Source organism: Berghia stephanieae, chromosome 4, assembly GCF_034508935.2.
Source record: "Berghia stephanieae isolate SIO BIC M18660-M18661 chromosome 4, UCSD_Bste_1.3, whole genome shotgun sequence".
NCBI lineage: Eukaryota > Metazoa > Mollusca > Gastropoda > Nudibranchia > Aeolidiidae > Berghia > Berghia stephanieae.
The window spans coordinates 3950396-3967894 of NC_088363.1; the positions used below are offsets into that span (position 1 = coordinate 3950396).

At 39.5% G+C, this 17499-nt stretch overlaps 1 protein-coding gene across 1 annotated transcript in view; it reads right to left on the reverse strand.

Moving 5' to 3' along the window:
• The window catches only part of LOC144971667 (uncharacterized), a 77656-nt gene that overhangs the window by 51490 nt on the left and 8667 nt on the right, over positions 1-17499 (reverse strand). The window contains exons 4-5 of the mRNA XM_078912741.1: positions 7370-7599; positions 636-720 (exon numbers count right to left, since the gene is read on the reverse strand). Coding sequence (XP_078768867.1) covers positions 636-720; positions 7370-7599 — 315 coding nt within the window. The remainder of the gene's footprint in view (positions 1-635; positions 721-7369; positions 7600-17499) is intronic.

Genomic DNA, 17499 nt, shown 5'->3' on the forward strand with positions numbered 1-17499 from the left:
GGATAAAACGTTCCGATTTTCTTTGTTTAGAGCCAAGCTGCTCATTGCTGGGCAGACGTGACATCAGACTATTGAATCTTCGTGTTTCCTGATGTTCACTTCTTTATTTCGCAAAGACCATATGATGAAAATGTCTGAAAAATTTGGACCTCTTTCCTGGAGTACTCTCTACTCGTTGCCCTGAATTACATGTCATTTTGTATGATCACTATGTTCATTTAGTATATGGAATATGCTATTTCGTCATGCTGAAGGCCAAAACATTTACTTTTACGAGTGTTTTGGGGGAATTTCCAACGATTTTAGGAAGAAAATTTGTGTCCGGTTCAAATATTATTATCTTTTATTTCTCTAGTCATTCTGCTTCAGAAAATATGTCATGATAAATCTTTTTGGTGTTTCGTTACACGACTTCAATGTTGGAACATATTTACATCTAATTGGAAAGCAAAAAAAAAATCTAAACTTTTAAAAATTGAATTTGCTCTCATTTTCTGTTTTCCGTGACCATCAGAATATTTTATGAATGTAGTAAGAACAACCAATTATAAATATTTGTAAATATTGAGTAAAATAGGCACATTTGTATTCTGAAAATCTATAAAGTGGAGACAAAAACGGAAATATTTACCTACCAACCATGTTCAGTGCCTCCTCATCTACACGTCCGTCACAATCATTATCCAAGTTATCCCCTGAACTAGTATGGGTAGGTACACACTGCAAAATTGTTAAAAGGATTACCATCAAATCTCTTGACTGAGATACAGATCTGAAGCAGTGTGTGTGAAACAGTGCTAGACAATGAAAGAAAAATCAATAAACAAAATTCACTCTTCCTGTTTCATACAGACTTCTTTTCAAATCTTATACATAGACGTGACTGCTGTTGTCACTCTGGACTAAGTCTTAATTAAACAGTGACGCTTGTTTCGATTCAAAGTGATGTTTTACTGTAGAAGGGTTATGAGTCCGAAACGTTTCGTGTTAGGTATTTTGTTTGTTTTTGTTGTTTTGGGGTTTTTTAAAAGTGGTTATTCGTTTTGGTACAATACTGGATTAGTGTAGGGGGAGGCCTCTTTCATACAGGCCAAAAGAGGCCAAACTAGTAATATTTGAAATTCATAAATCCGTCACCTAATATATCTCTACCCGTTTCCTTGGTAAAGACACTTCAATATATGGAAAGGCTGCTAGAATATTTACTAATAAAGCAGTCTATTAAAAGTCCTGTCATGCCCTGACACTGGCTGCTAGGACATAACCTGAACAAGTCCAGAGTTGACCGTACCTTCTTCCGGTTGCTAAGTATTCTGAACACCTCACCATCCAATCAGGTGGTTCGAATCAGCGCTATATAGGGAATGACATTAGCGGAAGAGTAGCGTCCCTTGATTGGAAGTCACGAGCGGAAAAGTTATTAGAGAGAGAACGTCATGTTGGTTGTGCGGCATGAGACACTTCGCCGAAAGCGAGGACGAGAGAGACGCATGCGCAAAACCATTTTGACGTTCTCTCTGTAAGGTGACGTCCAATCAAGGGACGCTACTCTTCCGCTAATCTCATTCCCTATAAGCGAGGCGTGGAAAATCAAAGTGAGTTCTTGTAAGTTTCGTTGATCTGAACACCATACTCAATTGCAGCGGTTGTGTTTTATATCATGTTATTGTTGCGCTGTTCCTTATTCGTGGATGTCAAGAGATAGACAAGAAGGATGAATGGATAAGTAGAGTTGTGTCGTTTCTTTTGGTGTTGTAAACGTAACTTATTTCCGTAATAAATGTATCGTGTTTGTTAATCTTGATTTCCTTTATTTTATCATTGTTACAATAGGGAATGAGATTGGCGGAAGAGTAGCATCCCTTGAACGGACGTCACCGGGGAGAAGTTATGTGTAAACAAACCAACTAAACTAACTACAAGCCAAGCGCTCCAAATACAAAATTTATTATTCATATTTCTGTACAAAAATGCATATCATAATCAACGTTATGCATTTTTTTTACAGATATATGAATAATAAATTTTGTATTTGAGCGCTTGGCTTGTAGTTGGTTTATTTACAAATAACTTCTCAATCGGCGACTTCCAATCAAGGGACGCTACTCTTCCGCTAATCTCATTCTCTATTGTCTAGCCGTGAAACACGGGCTTTTCTCCTCTTGTTTTCTCTTCCCTCTGATCAGGCTAGGCTCAGTGCATTGGTCTGACCTTCCTCTTCCAGGAAGCTTATCAATGGGTTCCTTCAGTCTATCTTTCTACTAGTCCTTTATGTTGACGTTTCGGGCTATTTGGCTCTTCCGACTCTCTGGGAGCGCCTGAGCCTTCGCAATCCTGTCCCATACTAACGAAAGAGTGAAAATGGGAACAAAACAGACAATGGACGTTTCGGGTACAAACGCTTCGTCAGCACAACAATACACAAATAAACGTGGAAAACAAATAAAATATAATGAAAAATAACTTGTATCGTCTGTACTCAATGATAGTTGCAGTATGAATGAAATGTTAGCGTGGCGTGGGTAGAGGATAGGGTGCCCCAGGGGGGAGATCTAATTGATAAGAAAAGGTCAGCGTCAGGAAACAGAATTGTCCAGAAAATAATGGAAGATAAAAGACATATAAGTGGTAGTAGTAGTAGTAGTAGTAGTAGTAGTAGTAGTAGTAGTAGTAGTAGTAAATAGTAGTAGTAGTAGTAGTAGTAGTAGTAGTAGTAGTAGTAGTAGTAGTAGTAGTAATAGTAGTAGTAGTAGTAGCAGTAGTAGTAGTAGTAGTAGTAGTAGTAGTAGTAATAGTAGTAGTAGTAGTAGTAGTAATAGTAGTAATAGTAGTAGTAGAACTGTCCCATCCTGTCCCATACAATATGTGACCCTTCGTCTCAAAACGGTATTATGTCGGGATGGGCCAGATGCTAAAAAGTCAAATTATAGTTAAACTGGTCAAAAATATGAAACGTTGGTATTTAGCACAGTAAAATATGATATTCCTTCTCCTCTATAACGCATATAAACTCAACTTAAGTACGATATTTCTGGCTACAGATTTCATTTTCAGCATCTTAATTATCCCGTCTTAATACCGTTTTGAGACGAGGGGTCACATATAGCTCTTGGCATGCAGCGAGAGGAAATAGGAAGAAGACGATGGAGGTGGATTGGAAACGCGCTTAGAAAGAATGACTCCACTATAACAAAGTATTGGACTTGAACCCTTAGGGCAGAAGATCAAGGGGAAGGCCACGAGGAACATGGAGAAGAATTAAAGAAGCTGATATACAGAGAAGTGGTAATACCTGGAATGAGATTTTAAAAAGTTAGCTCAGGATAGAGAAGGATGGAAACTGTTTGTCTGTGGCCTATATCTTGACCCATCGTGAAAAATGCAATGATGACGATGATGCAGCATATATTTTTAATATGCATTCTTACTTGTCAAGGTGGGGGAAATTAGATTTATAGACACATGGATGAACATTTATTGTAGTTGATTCCTCTTCGTTATTGTCATCATCATCATCATTGCCTTTTTCACCCTGGGTCAGGGTATATGCCACAGACAAACAGTTTCCATCCTTCTCTATCCCGAGCTAACTTTTTTATCTCATTCGAGGTCTTACCACTTCCCTGTATATCAGCTTCTTTAATTCTTCTCCATGTTCCTAGTGGCCTTCCCCAAACCAAATCCTTTTTTTAGCTTGGGCGACCGAAGAGTTTCTGGAATTACAGAATTTATGAAGGACAGCAGACAAAGCCGAAAGGACTCTGCTGACCCGATGACGTCTTCGCCAAACAAACAGCTTAGAATTGCGTCGTGGAACGTTCGTTATTGTGAAAAGCAAATATAAGACCAGACCTTGCCGCTGGAAAAACTAAAAATTCGTAATTTGGGGGTGGGGGGGGGGTGGCGGGATAACAATTGTAGTCGCTATAGGGAATGAGATTAGTGGAAGAGTAGCGTCCCTTGATTGGACGTTACCCATAGTCTGTGACGTCACCGGCGGAAAAGTTATTTGAGAGAGAACGTCATGTTGGTTGTGCGCATGCGTCTCTCGTCTTTCCGCCACAACATCAAAAGATATCGTCGCCTAGGCATTCCATGAAGGAATAAAAATAAATAATTCATCAAGAAAAAACCGAAAGTGCCTGAAGCGGGGCTCGAACCCGCGACCTTCCAGGTCACAGTCTAATGACTTAACCAGTCGGCCAATTCGCCCCCTTTCACAAGGATTAATACTTAAAGTTTCAGTTTGGCATCAACTTTCATTTTCAATAAGTTTTAAGGACTTAGAGATGCTCATGAAGATCGGAAATCGGAGCGAAAATTTCGTAATTCTACAATTTTTTTCGCAATAGTTGGCAGGTCTTCAAAAAGGATGAATCACATTGCATTGGTTTAAAATCTCATGATTCTTCTTCTTCTTCTTCTTCTTCTTCTTCTTCTTCTTCTTCTTCTTCTTCTTCTTCTTCTTTTCTTCTTCTTCTTCTTTTCTTTCTTCTTCTTTCTCTTCTTCTTCTTTTCTTCTTCTTCTTCTTCTTCTTCTTCTTCTTCCTTCTTCTTCTCTTCTTCTTCTTCTTCTTCTTCTTTTCTTCTTCTTCTTCTTCTTCTTCTTCTTCTTCTTCTTCTTCTTCTTCTTCGTTCCCGTCACGTCACATGGTCAGTCCGGTCTGGTGAATGAAGCCCACAGTGGTCCTGAGGTCGTCCTCACTGCCGTACAGCTTCTTTGAGTATGGGGTTGGGTCAGGCCAGACTCAACTGGTTGTACCTTGGACATTTCATTAGGACATGATGTCCATTTTCATGATTCAACTTGCAGTACTCTAGATAGACAGACAAGTAGTTAAATATTTGGCCATAAACCTCGTCCTACACATTTCGATCGATTTTAATGGGAAAAAAACTCTCAACCCTGGGACTTCATTAAAGACTTCTCCAAGTCCCAGGTTTGACAGTGTTTGCCAAGATGATGGAAGTTTAAAACTATTGATATTTGAAGGACGTATTTTGGCTGCCTTTCCACAGTGCGGAAGTTAAATGGTCAAGTCTGTGTGTTTTAAAATCTTAGAAAGGTATGGATATTATTGATTTTGGCAAAATTTGTTCAATAAACAACAATTGACATGCAATTTCAGCAACGGAAAATATCTAGGTGCCAATATTTACATGTCTGCTAATCGGACGCAATTGTGACCATTCGCCTCAAAACGGTATTATGTCGGGTTTGTTAAGATGTTGAAAATGTCATTTATAGTCAGAAATATTAGACTTATTTTGAGTTTATATGATTTATTGAGGAGAATGGCGACCTTATTTTATGGTGCGAATGCCAACAATTTATATTTTTGAATTGTTTAACATTAATTCGGCTTTAAAGCATGTGGTTCGTTCTGACATAATACCGTTTTGAGACGATGGATCACAATTATGGACCTGATTTAGTATTGTTATTATGGAGAACATTTTGCGAGTATCTCCAGTACAACAATGAGCAAATAAGCATTCGGGTTATCAGACCTGCAAGTAAGTAAACGTCGGAAGATACCATTGGCCGGATTACACTTTTTAATCGTTATACCGTTTGAAGACGATTGGTCTCAATTGTGTGAATGTTGGCGAGACGTCAGTAATAAGGAAGGGAATGGGAAATGGTTCTAGGGAACAAATGTAGATTCCAAGAGCACACTAGCAGTGTACTTAGTCTGAGACCACCTAAAAGTCTCATCCAGGCATAAGCACAGGATTCCAGTAGGAGGAATACACTCAAATATTTACAAAATATACCCAAAACATAAAACACGACTGACAAAGCATAACAGAGAGATGATTTGCAATGAAAAAGATATCACCTCTCAAAGCTTATACTAAACATTTGACTGCCCCCCCCCCCCTCCACCCCAAGCCATGGACTCTAGCAAGGGCCCGATAAAAAACCCAATCAATCCCATTCCAAGACATAAAGTTGCAATGTGGTCTAGTGGTATGACACTCGCTTTCGGATCAGAAGGTCCTGGGTTCGAGCCTCGCTCGGCGCATAGTTGAGTCCTTGGAGAAGGCTCTTTACTCACATTCTCTCACATTCACTCAGGTGTAAAATGAGTACCTGACCTTTAACAGCGTTATCTTTGTCCCAAAAATTTATAATATCGCCCGACAGGCGTCATGTCTCGTCCTACATGTTATGTGTTGCTTTTGGCCAGGGACACCTTGTAAAGCGCTTTGAGTACGTTTAGTGGATATTGCGCTATATAAAAGAGCAATTTTAAAAAACATAATTTAAAAGCAACCTGGAAAACCGATGCAAGGGACTACCTGTCCACCATGTGAGGTCAAAAAGACCACTACACCCATATGTGACCCCTCGTCTCAAAACAGTATTAAGTCGGGATGATTAAGATGCTGAAAATGAAATTTGTAGCCAGAAATATCGTACTTAAGTTGAGTTTATATGCGTTATAAAGGAGCAGGAATATCATATTTTACTGTGCTAAATACCAACGTTTCATATTTTTGACGAGTTTAACTACAATTTGACTTTTTAGCATCTGGCCCATCCCGACATAATACCGTTTTGAGACGAAGGGCCACATATGGCACATTTTGCCTAACAAAACAAATCCGTTCGACCGATATTTCATATGGTACAGCAAAACCGAGGACTGATGTGTTGACTGATTGACTGATTAATTTATTTAATGTGAGATTAATTGACCAATTGATGATGATGATAATATTTGGTGGTGTCAAATTGCCACAAATGTAACAAATTGAAAACGAAATGAATATGTTTATGGTGTGTATATCGCACGCGTGAAAGAGAGAGAGAGAGAGAGTGTGTGTGTGTGTGTTTGTGTGTGTGAGAGAGAGAGAGAGAGAGAGAGAGAGAGAGAGAGAGAGAGTAAGTAGGAGTGAACTATCAGTTCAATGTTATAGTTATCACATAACGTTATAACAAGTGTAACTAAATGACAAATTGCCATAGAAATGGACAATAAATATCTATTATTCTTATTCTTATTATTATTATTATTATTATTATTATTATTATATTATTATTATTATTATATTTATTATTTTATTATTATTATTATTATTATTATTATTATTATATTATTATTATTATTATTATTATTATTATTATTATTTATTATTATTATTATTATTATTATTATTATTATATATTATTATTATTATTATTATTATTATTATTATTATTATTATTATTATTATTATTATTATTATTATTATTATTATTATTATTATTATTATTATTATTATTATTATTATTATTATTATTATTATTAAATTTATTATATTATTATTATTATTTATTATTATTGTATCTCCCAAAGGATTATTATTATATGATACTCACGGGTTTATTGATAGGTGTAAATCTGTGCCCTGCGTTGAATGAAAACTCTACCTCAAAATCTCTGCATGTAACTACAGCCATAAAAGTCTTTGCAGGATCGATATGGTAAACTTCATGGGTTCCCGTAGTCACACTTATAAAGTTAGTTACATAACCGCCAGACGCTAGTATCTCCTTCCAAGAATTATTGAATGGTCTCTCATCGATCCGAAGACCACCGGTATCTAAGTCTAGATTGAAGAAAACACTGTCATTGTCTATTATAATTACAGTGAATGACATAATCAGTCGTGTGGTGAAAATGTTTGAACTGAAATATTGCCAAGTTTAGTTAGAAGGCCAATGTTTATGAAAAATGAGTTCCTGTCATAAATCAACCTTTTATGTACATCTTCGAGAAATATCAAAGCATAATTTCACTTCTAAATATTTTTTACAGCTAGTCAAGTTGAACAGGTATGAAGTTTGAGAAACGTTGCTGGATCATGGATACCGTTCCAATACATCTGACCATAACTTCACGAACAATCACCCGATTTACTTCAAATGAAGATTAATATGCTGCGGGGAGCTTATTCTTTCAGGAAGTGCAAAAAAAAGAATCCAAATCCAAAATTTTCACCTTCCGACTGATTATGTCAAGCACTGTCTCAATAGTACGAAGTAGTTTAAATAGTTTGGATCTCTGGATTATTTTTATTAAGGGCACTTCAACCTGCTGGAATTCCTGGAAATGATTATAACACAAAACTCATATTTTAGTAACACAGTAATAATATATACGTTTGGAATGGTTATATTACTTTATCTTTGTATGTTAAATTCTCATTCCTGTTAAATTCTCATGTATGTGTGTATGTATGTATGTATGTATGTATGTATGTATGTATGTATGTATGTATGTATGTATGTATGTATGTATGTATGTATGTATGTATGTAATGTATGTATGTATGTATGTATGTATGTATGTATGTATGTATGTATGTATGTATGTATGTATGTATGTATGTATGTATGTATGTATGTATGTAGTATGTTGTATGTATGTATGTATGTATGTATGTATGTATGTATATGTAGTATGTATGTATGTATGTATGTATGTATGTATGTATGTATGTATGTATGTATGTATGTATGTATGTATGTATGTATGTATGTATGTATGTATGTATGTATGTATGTATGTATGTATGTATGTATGTATGTATGTATGTACGTATGTGTATGTATGTATGTACCTGTATGTAAAAAGCAAAAGTCCTTTCAAAATATATAAGCAACAGTGCCCTCATTACTACTATTATTATTACTATTACTACTACTTCTTATTCTTCTTCACTATGAACATGATTCCATTCCTTTTTGATTGGCCATTCCAATAATCATTGCTCATGCCAAACTCAAAACTCATCTCCCTCAGAATAAACGGGCATTCACGCTAAAACACCCAGAGAAGAACCAGTTCTCAAATCTCAAACTTTTAAAGAAAGTTTAGCTATGTCTCGGCTGAAAGTAACTTATAATTGGTTTGACATGTTCTGAGTGGAATGAGATATTACTGTGAATTCAATGCTAATGTAGTATTATTATCATTCGTGTATATTATTTGTGTGCCTTATTCTATGGATGTTATTAAGTAGTAGTAGTAGTAGTAGTCGTAGTAGTAGTTAACGCTTCTGGATTGAGTAATTCCACAATATAAATCTGGTCAACATACCACGGACGGAAACCTGCCAGCCGAGAAAACCGGTGCAAATGCCTTCTCTGTGGTGAGCACGTGGTAACACGCCCATCACGTGGTAAGAAGAATTCCCGCCTATATTTTCCCGCCACAGCTCGTGGTCACTGAGGTTAACTCACAAAAGTAAACAAACGATACGTTGTCTTCTTACAACCAAGCCGTCGGACGCTTGGGTGAGTAATTATAATTATATTTCGTCAATAATTTACTAAACTTCGTTCGCTTCGCACCTTCGTACCCTTGAACATAATGCAGCCGTGTCGGCACTATAGTCATCATTTGAAATAAGGAGCTCATCATCCTATTACACCAACAGATTGAGCAACAACAAGGGCAAATGAAGCAACTCAGATAGACATTTTCATGAAATGTATGACCGGTAGCAATGCATGTTTACCCAAACCTCCGGCAATTTCGAGCTTTGTCGCATTCGACGTTGCCTCAGAGATATGGAGCGACTACTGGCAACGGGTTAACACATTTTTAACTGTTCACCCCGTTCCTGGTGAGAAGATAGCAGACGTCTTCCTTGTCAACCAATAGCCGGTTGTTTACAACATACTGACTAACATGACGAGTCAAGAAACACCAGCTATGGCGATAAACGCATTCAGTCTTGCAGAAATTGAAAAGAATATACGATGGAGCATTACCTCAGTCGACTATTTGTTGTCAGAGAACGTAATAAATTTAGGACGGCCTCCAGAGGAAACAAGGTGGATTATTCAGAAATCGGCTGGTAGAATTCGCCTGAGCGCTGTCACATGCGATCTCCCATCCATTGAAAGATGAAGGCATGCGTACCTGTTTCAGGTGTGCAGTTCACATCACCACTGTTTTTGGAGCGCTATCCAAGCACAAGGAGGACGAGCTTTTGTTTAAGAAAGCCATCGAGGTCGGCACAGAGATAGATGATGCCTCATGAGTGGCTAGCAAGACTGCATTATCTGTTCATCCTGAGGTCCATAAAATTAAGCCTCAAAGAAAACAGACTCTGATAATTCAGCAAGGCAGTCAAAATAAACAGTGTACAAAACGGTCGAATATATACAAGTGATCAAAAGAAAGTATACACTTGTTTTACCAACAGAATTGGTATGAAATATTGTTCTTCCAATCACAAAGCTAAATTCAGCTGAGAAGAGAAAAAATTACGACCACGCATGAATTGTCCAGCGCAAATGAGCTCGGGCCCACTGAAGACGGGCCAGACTGAAGAGAAGAAATGACCACGCATGCATTGTCCAGCGCAGATGAGCACGGTCCACTGTAGACGGGCCAACCGGTGATGTGCTCTAAGACGTTGTCGCATCAACGGACGTTTGCGATAATGGCATCCTCTCTAATTCTGCAACGAACAGTGTGTCAACTAATTCGTGTACCTGGGAACTCTAGCGCAGTTTCAGTCGCCGTCCTAAAACAATCCCGTAGAAGTAGGGTGCGTATAAAACAGTCCTCACCTTGTGTTGTTACTCTTGGTCTGCCAGTTCGATTTCGATCCCTTACCGTTTGTGTTATTTCAAATCGATCCACTAAGGAATGTATAGTTCTCCTTGTGATATTAAACATTCCTGAGACATTGGTCACAGACTGTCCAGCTTGAAGATGACCAATGGCACGTGCACGTTTTTCTAAACTAAGTCGTGGCATCGCGTAGATTAATGGATGGTATTTTGTACTGTGTTTTCCTGCCGTGAAAATAGTTCATGAAGACACGGATGACAAAAAAATTAACCTTCACACTTCCTTCCCACGGACAGTAAGGGGCTAAAAGGTTATTTTAGCACGTGTGCGACGTGGTGAGCGAATTTCAGTTCAAAGACAAAACCATCGACTATCGGTACACAGAAAGGCTAATGGTAAACAACTCAGTGGAAAATCATTAGCCTACGACAACGGATTAAAAAAGTAACGACTATTTTAATGTGTATACTTTCTCTTGATCGCAAGTATATAAAGACAGATAGATCCGACAACCGAGGTTGACAATAAACATCAAACCTGCTCAAGATGCGATGGACGCCACAAAAGGCATAACTTCAAATTCAAAACGCCTCGTGTCTAGAAAACCGGATACATCGAGAAAGCCTGTAGACGTAAAAAGAGAATGTTAAGTTCGCCCAAGGTCAGCCAAATTCGTCGCACGTCACGGGTCAATTTAGTTTCAGTGGCACTGCTTATTTAAGATATCTATGACTGTATCCAACCATGAAATTGTTTTCTAAATAGATACAGGGACAGGTGACAATTTCATTTCAACTACGATATGGGAGAGGATTGGCAAACCACAACTCTCTTATGCAAAAATTAAGTACCAATGTGCATTCAATCAGGAACTCCCCGTCATGGGAACTGTTTTCTTGCCTGTGTCTGTGAACGTTACGTGCGAGAAATAAACTTTCTTATCACCACTATGGCGTTACACTGATTAGGACGTTCTTCTATACAATTGCTCAATGTTTCGGTTGATCAACTGTTTCAAACGAAAAAAGAAAAATCTGTTCGTAGTAAGCCCGCAACAGACATATCACATATTCAAAAGGCATGAAAACAAATGTGTGAAGAATTTCCTGATATATTCAAACCAGAACTAGGTAAATTGAAAGACGTGACGACTGTGTTTCACAAGCCTCGTTCCGTCCCATATGCGCTTCGGGACGACTTCACCAAGAGCTTGGATGCCGTTATTGCAAAGGGTATTTAGAAACCTACATCTTTCAAATGACTGTTTCAATTAACCCTCTCATTACCACCCATAGGAAAATCGTCACATTCGTCGCGATGCAACCGACAATTTTCTCATTCTGATTTCTTTCGTACATCACAAAATGTAAAGAAATGCTTTGATTACAGCTATTAATAATAAAGACAGTGTTGTAAAGCTCACTTGTTACTTTTTTGTTTGAGTAAGAAAAAACTATTCTTGTGTTGAGTGAGAATTAATTTTCGTGGGAAATTCAAAAAGTAGCTGGCAAGGAGAGATTTAAAAAGAAGGCTGCCAGTGGTGAGAGAACGAAAATTCGATCATGCGGAGACTACTCTTTTACAGTTAATTCGCAATTGGAAACTCACAGATATCAGATACCGTTACCCGAGTATCTCATGCGCAAATTGGGAGGAGGCTACGGATTTTCAAAAAAAATCGACCTAGCCGAGGCTTACACGCAAATCCCGTTGTCACCAAAATCGCAAGAACGCCTCTAACTCAGCACGCATAAAGGTGCTCTTCTTCAAACGAGACTACCTTTTTGGCATCAGTTCAGCTTAGAATATTTTCGACAAATAATGGATCAACTGACTCAGCATCTTCTAGATGTAGCAGTCTATATCGACGATATCCTTTTGAATGGCAAGGATGACATAGAGCATTTACACAATCTGTCCAGATTATTACAGAGACTTCGCTGTAATCTCCAAAAACGTTCTTTCGAAGAACCACTGCGTGAGTATTTGGGTCATCTACTATCAAAAGACGGCATGGCAAAAGGTACAAAAGTTGATGCAGTTAATAAATGTCGCTACCCACTAAGGTATCGAGCCTTCAATCGTTCTTAGGACAAGTACAATTTCATTCGAAATTCTTACCAAATCTTTCAACTGTCGTAGAGACACACTATCAGTTAACCAAGAAAGAAGTTAAATAGAAATGGACAGCTAAAGAATAAACAGCTTTTCAACATGTGAAGAGACCTCTTTGTGACGAAACGATTATTGTGCATTTTGATTTATCTCTCGACATGGGCATATTTTGTGACATATCGAATGTTGTAATCAGAGTCCTGGTATCCCATCGCTTCCCAGACGGTAGTGAAAGACCGATTGCCAATGCTTCTAGAATTTTGAACAATACTCAGCGAAGATACAGTCAGATTCAGAAGGAAGCGTTATCAATCAATTTTGCGCTGAATAAATGTCATCAAATTCTTTACGGTGGCAATTTCATACTCGTCACCGATCACAAGCCTTTTATTATCGCTCTTTGGTCCAAGAAAACCAGTAACTGCTTTCGCTGCCATCCGCCTAGCCAGATGGCCCTTGACACTAAGTCAGTATAACTATAGAACTGAATATCGTAAGACAGCTCATCATGGCAATTCTGATGCACTGAGCAGATTTCCTGCAAGTGCCGACCCACTCGTCGACAGAGAGGGAGATGGAAAAAATATCAACACAGTGTTTACAATCTCTACAGTTGGAAAATAGCCACGAGCTACTGACCCCGGAGTTATCGCAGGTGATTCTGCTAAAGACGTTGTCAGGAGAAACACGAGTTGTAAAATGTCTAAATCAGATTCCAAAACGGACAATCTTAAAGACAAAGGACACGCTGTCAACGTCTAATGGATTTGTAATCTACGGATCAGGAATCGTTTTTCATAAGGGCTCAACGTGACGTCATCAATATCCTCCATCAAGGTCAATTCGGCATACAACGCATGAAACAATTAGCGCGAATGATCGTATATTGGCCAGGTATTGATTCTGACATCGTCAATACGTGTCGTGGATGTGTTACGTGTACAGAACATAAAAATAACCCACCAAAGGAGCCAAAGCACCCATGGATATTCCCAGACTCACCGTGGTTTCTCCCACTTCGGCTATCCTCACGCAATCGTGTCGGACAACGCAGCATGCTTCACTTCCGACAAATTTCAGACATGGTGTAGGGAGAGGGGAATCAAACATCTCACTGGAGCTCTCTATCATCCCGCTATAAACGGTGCCGCTGATCGACTTGTGGGAAGTTTTTAAAAGGCTTTGAGACAATCGTCTATTCCTTCACGACAAGCCTTGAAACAATTTTTTATGCAATATCGTCGCACACCTTTTGCTTTTGGCTCGTCACCGAGTGAATTGCTTCATGTGATAGCAAAAACGCGTTATGAAGTTGGGACACACAATTATCCGTTACGTTTTGGTAAACCAAATGACGGAGAGGCAATATAGATTCCCGCTACTTTCACCAAAGTGTAGACCACGCTACAACCTTACTCGCCAAAACGTACCTGCTTCAGCTAATGATACCATACAGGACGATTTCGTTACACTTCCGATCGGTGATTATTGTGAACATTCATCATCGAATTCTGCTACCCCCGGAGCAAAATAGAGTTATAGATGGGATCGTGTACAACTGACAGATCGTGTCGCAACAGAAAATTCCCCGATCGCCTTTAGCGTTCGAACCTTCAAAACGCTTCTCAGACTAAACAGGGAGGTGTTATGGACTTATACATTCCGTTACTCTAGGAAAGAGTTGCTCCCCTTTGTTATTAGCTAATGACTTCAGTTACAAGTTAATTAGTTATTATTCAGGTAGTCCATTGTTTAAAATATTAATTCAGCTTTATGCATTATGAGAAGGATGCACTCTTTATTCCTTACTTTCCGTATTTGAGCTATATTATTTTGTCCATCTACTTACAGTGTTCTTGCAATACATGTGTATAACAACCAGAGATGAGTGAGTAGGAAAATGCCAGAAGACAATAGAGAATAAAAAATTTTTCGCGGCGGTGATGGGGTTTGAACCCGCGACCTTATTGGTACGACAACTCCGCCTGGCCGGTGAGAGCGTGACTCTACCGTATGAGCTATCCACGATCCCAAAAAAGATCGTCTCTAACTCAGGTCAATCTTAGAGCTCTCTCTCTCTCTCTCTGTCTCTCTCTCTCTCTCTCTCTCTCTCTCTCTCTCTCACACCGACTACTGGAGATTGCGGGTCCAACACACACAACCTCCGCGAAGTTAGTTGGCCAGCAATTTAGCTTAATAGCCAATATTCTCAACACAAACATATAACATAGAAACAACTGAGACATTGAGTATGCTCCGGTATATGGGATGAATGTTAATTCAGAAAAGAGAGGAGTGAGTAGGAAAGTTCCAGAAGACAATAGAAAAATTTTTTTCGCGTCGTGATGGGGTTTGAACACGCAACCTTATTGTTACGACAACTCCGCCTGGCAGGTAAGAGCGTGAATCTACTGTATGGTAACAACAAGAGATGAGTGACTAGGAAAGTGCCAGAAGACAATAGAGAATTTAAAAAATTATTCTCTATTGTCTTCTGGCACTTTCCAATATATGTGTATATACTCTAACTTATACTCAATAATATATTGTTCTCTCGCATTTAATCACTAAACGCTCCTAGGTTGAGTGATTCCACGATATGTATCCGGTGTCCCGTCAATACCTTGTAGTAGTAGTAGTAGTAGTAGTAGTAGTAGTAGTAGTAGTAGTAGTAGTAGTAGTAGTAGTAGTAGTAGTAGTAGTAGGAGTAGTAGTAGTAGTAGTAGTAGTAGTAGTAGTAGTAAGTAGTAGTAGTAGTAGTAGTAGTAGTAGTAGTAGTAGTAGTTAGTAGTAGTAGTAGAGTAGTAGTAGTAGTGTAGAAGTAGTAGTAGTAGTAGTAGTAGTAGGTAGTAGTAGTGTATAGTAGTAGTAGTAGTAGTACTGGTAGTAGTAGTAGTAGTAGTAGTAGTAGTTATAGTAGTAGTAGTAGGCATCCTTCCATCTCATCAGTCTTGTTGAGAGCAACGACGGGTTTGACTCAGCAGACCAATCTTTGCATGGCAGTCTCTAACGCAGTTGTTGCACACGTAGTTTGACTGTGTGTTTGGTATTTGGATCTGCTGCCTCTCTTTCCTCCTTGCTCTCCTCTCCTCAAACTTCTTCTTTCTCCTCTCCTCATCCCTTTTCACTCCCTCCATCACCGCATATCTCCAGCCGCTGCGGCCGTCAGCAAGCGACTCCCATGTGTATGAGTCGATGCCTGTCAATTTCATGTCTCGTTTGCAGACATCATAGAAGCGCAGAGCTGGACGGCCATTTGGTCGCCGTCCAGAAGCTAGTTCACCGTATATGATGTCTTTGGGTATGCGTCCATCGTCCATCCTGTGTACGTGACCACGCCATCGCAAACGTCGCTGGCAGAGCATGAGATGCATACTGAGGGAGTTCGCTCTTTCTAACACTGCATTGTTAGTGAGTCTGTCCTGTCACCTGATGCCGAGAATCCGTCGTAAACCCGAATGTGGAAGTTTTCCAGGCAGTTCTCCTGTCTTGCATATGTTGTCCAGGATTCACTGCCATACAGTAGGCTACTGAGTACACATGCCTGGTATACTTTGAGTTTGGTGTTCAAAGTGAGTTGGTTGTTGGTCCACACTCTCGGGCTCAGTTGTGCCATGACAGCGGCAACTTTGGCGAGACGCTTGTCTAATTCTGCATCAAGTGAGAGGTTGCTGGTGATGGTTGTGCCCAGGTATGTGAAGTGATCAGTAACTTCTAGCTCCTTGTTGTCAATGTAAATTGCTCGTATAGAGGGGACATCGTGCACATTACATTTGTTTTCTTGATGCTGATCCAAGTTCCCTGCATGCGTGAGAAAATCTGTCCATCAGCCGCTGAAGGTCTTCCTCGGTATGTGCGCATAGAGCTGCATCATCTGCAAATAGCATTTCCCTTATGAGGACTGTGCGGACCTTGGTCTTTGCTCTCAGGCGTGCCAGAGTGAACAGCTTCCCATCACTTCTGGTGTGTAAGTGGACTCCTTCTGGGGACTGTTTGAATGCAAACGTCAGCAGTAAGGAGAAAAATATACCAAACAAAGTCGGTGCGAGGACACAACCTTGTTTCACCCCGCTGCGCATGGAGAAGGGTTCAGAGGCTCCATTGTCATAGCTCATTGGGCCCTTCATGTCCTAATAAAAGGAGGCAATGATGCTAAGCTGCTGAGGAGGACATCCAATCTTCTTTAGCAGCTGGAAAAGGCTCTTCCTGCTAACAAGGTCAAATGCCTTTGTCAGGTCAATAAATGCAATGTAGAGGGGCATCTGCTGGTCTCTGTATTTCTCCTGAAGCTGACGTACTGAGAAGATCATGTCCACTGTCGACCTCTTGGCTCAGAAGCCACACTGCGACTCTTTGGTAGATACGTTCGGCGAGAACTTGCAGTCGAGCGAGGACAACGCGCGCGAAGAATTTACCCACAATGCCCAGTAGGGAGATTCCCCTATAATTATTACAGTCACTACGGTGTCCCTTGTTTTTTTGTAGAGGGTGATAATCTTGGCGTCGAGCATATCCTGAGGTACCTTGCCTTCTCTCCAGCAAAGACATAGGAGTTTATGTAGCGGTTCCAAGAGGGTTGGCTTTCCACATTTGATGATTTCGGGTGGAATGCTGTCGTCTCCGGGTGCTCTGCCACAGGCCAGAGCATCGATTGCTTTGTTGAGCTCCTCCATAATTGGTTCTCCGTCTAGTTCTTCCAGTACTGGCAGTTCTTCAATTGCGTCTAACGCTTTTTGGGTGACAGAGTTTTCTCTGGCGTAGAGTTCCAAGTAGTGCTCTACCCATCTTCCCATCTGCTTGTCTT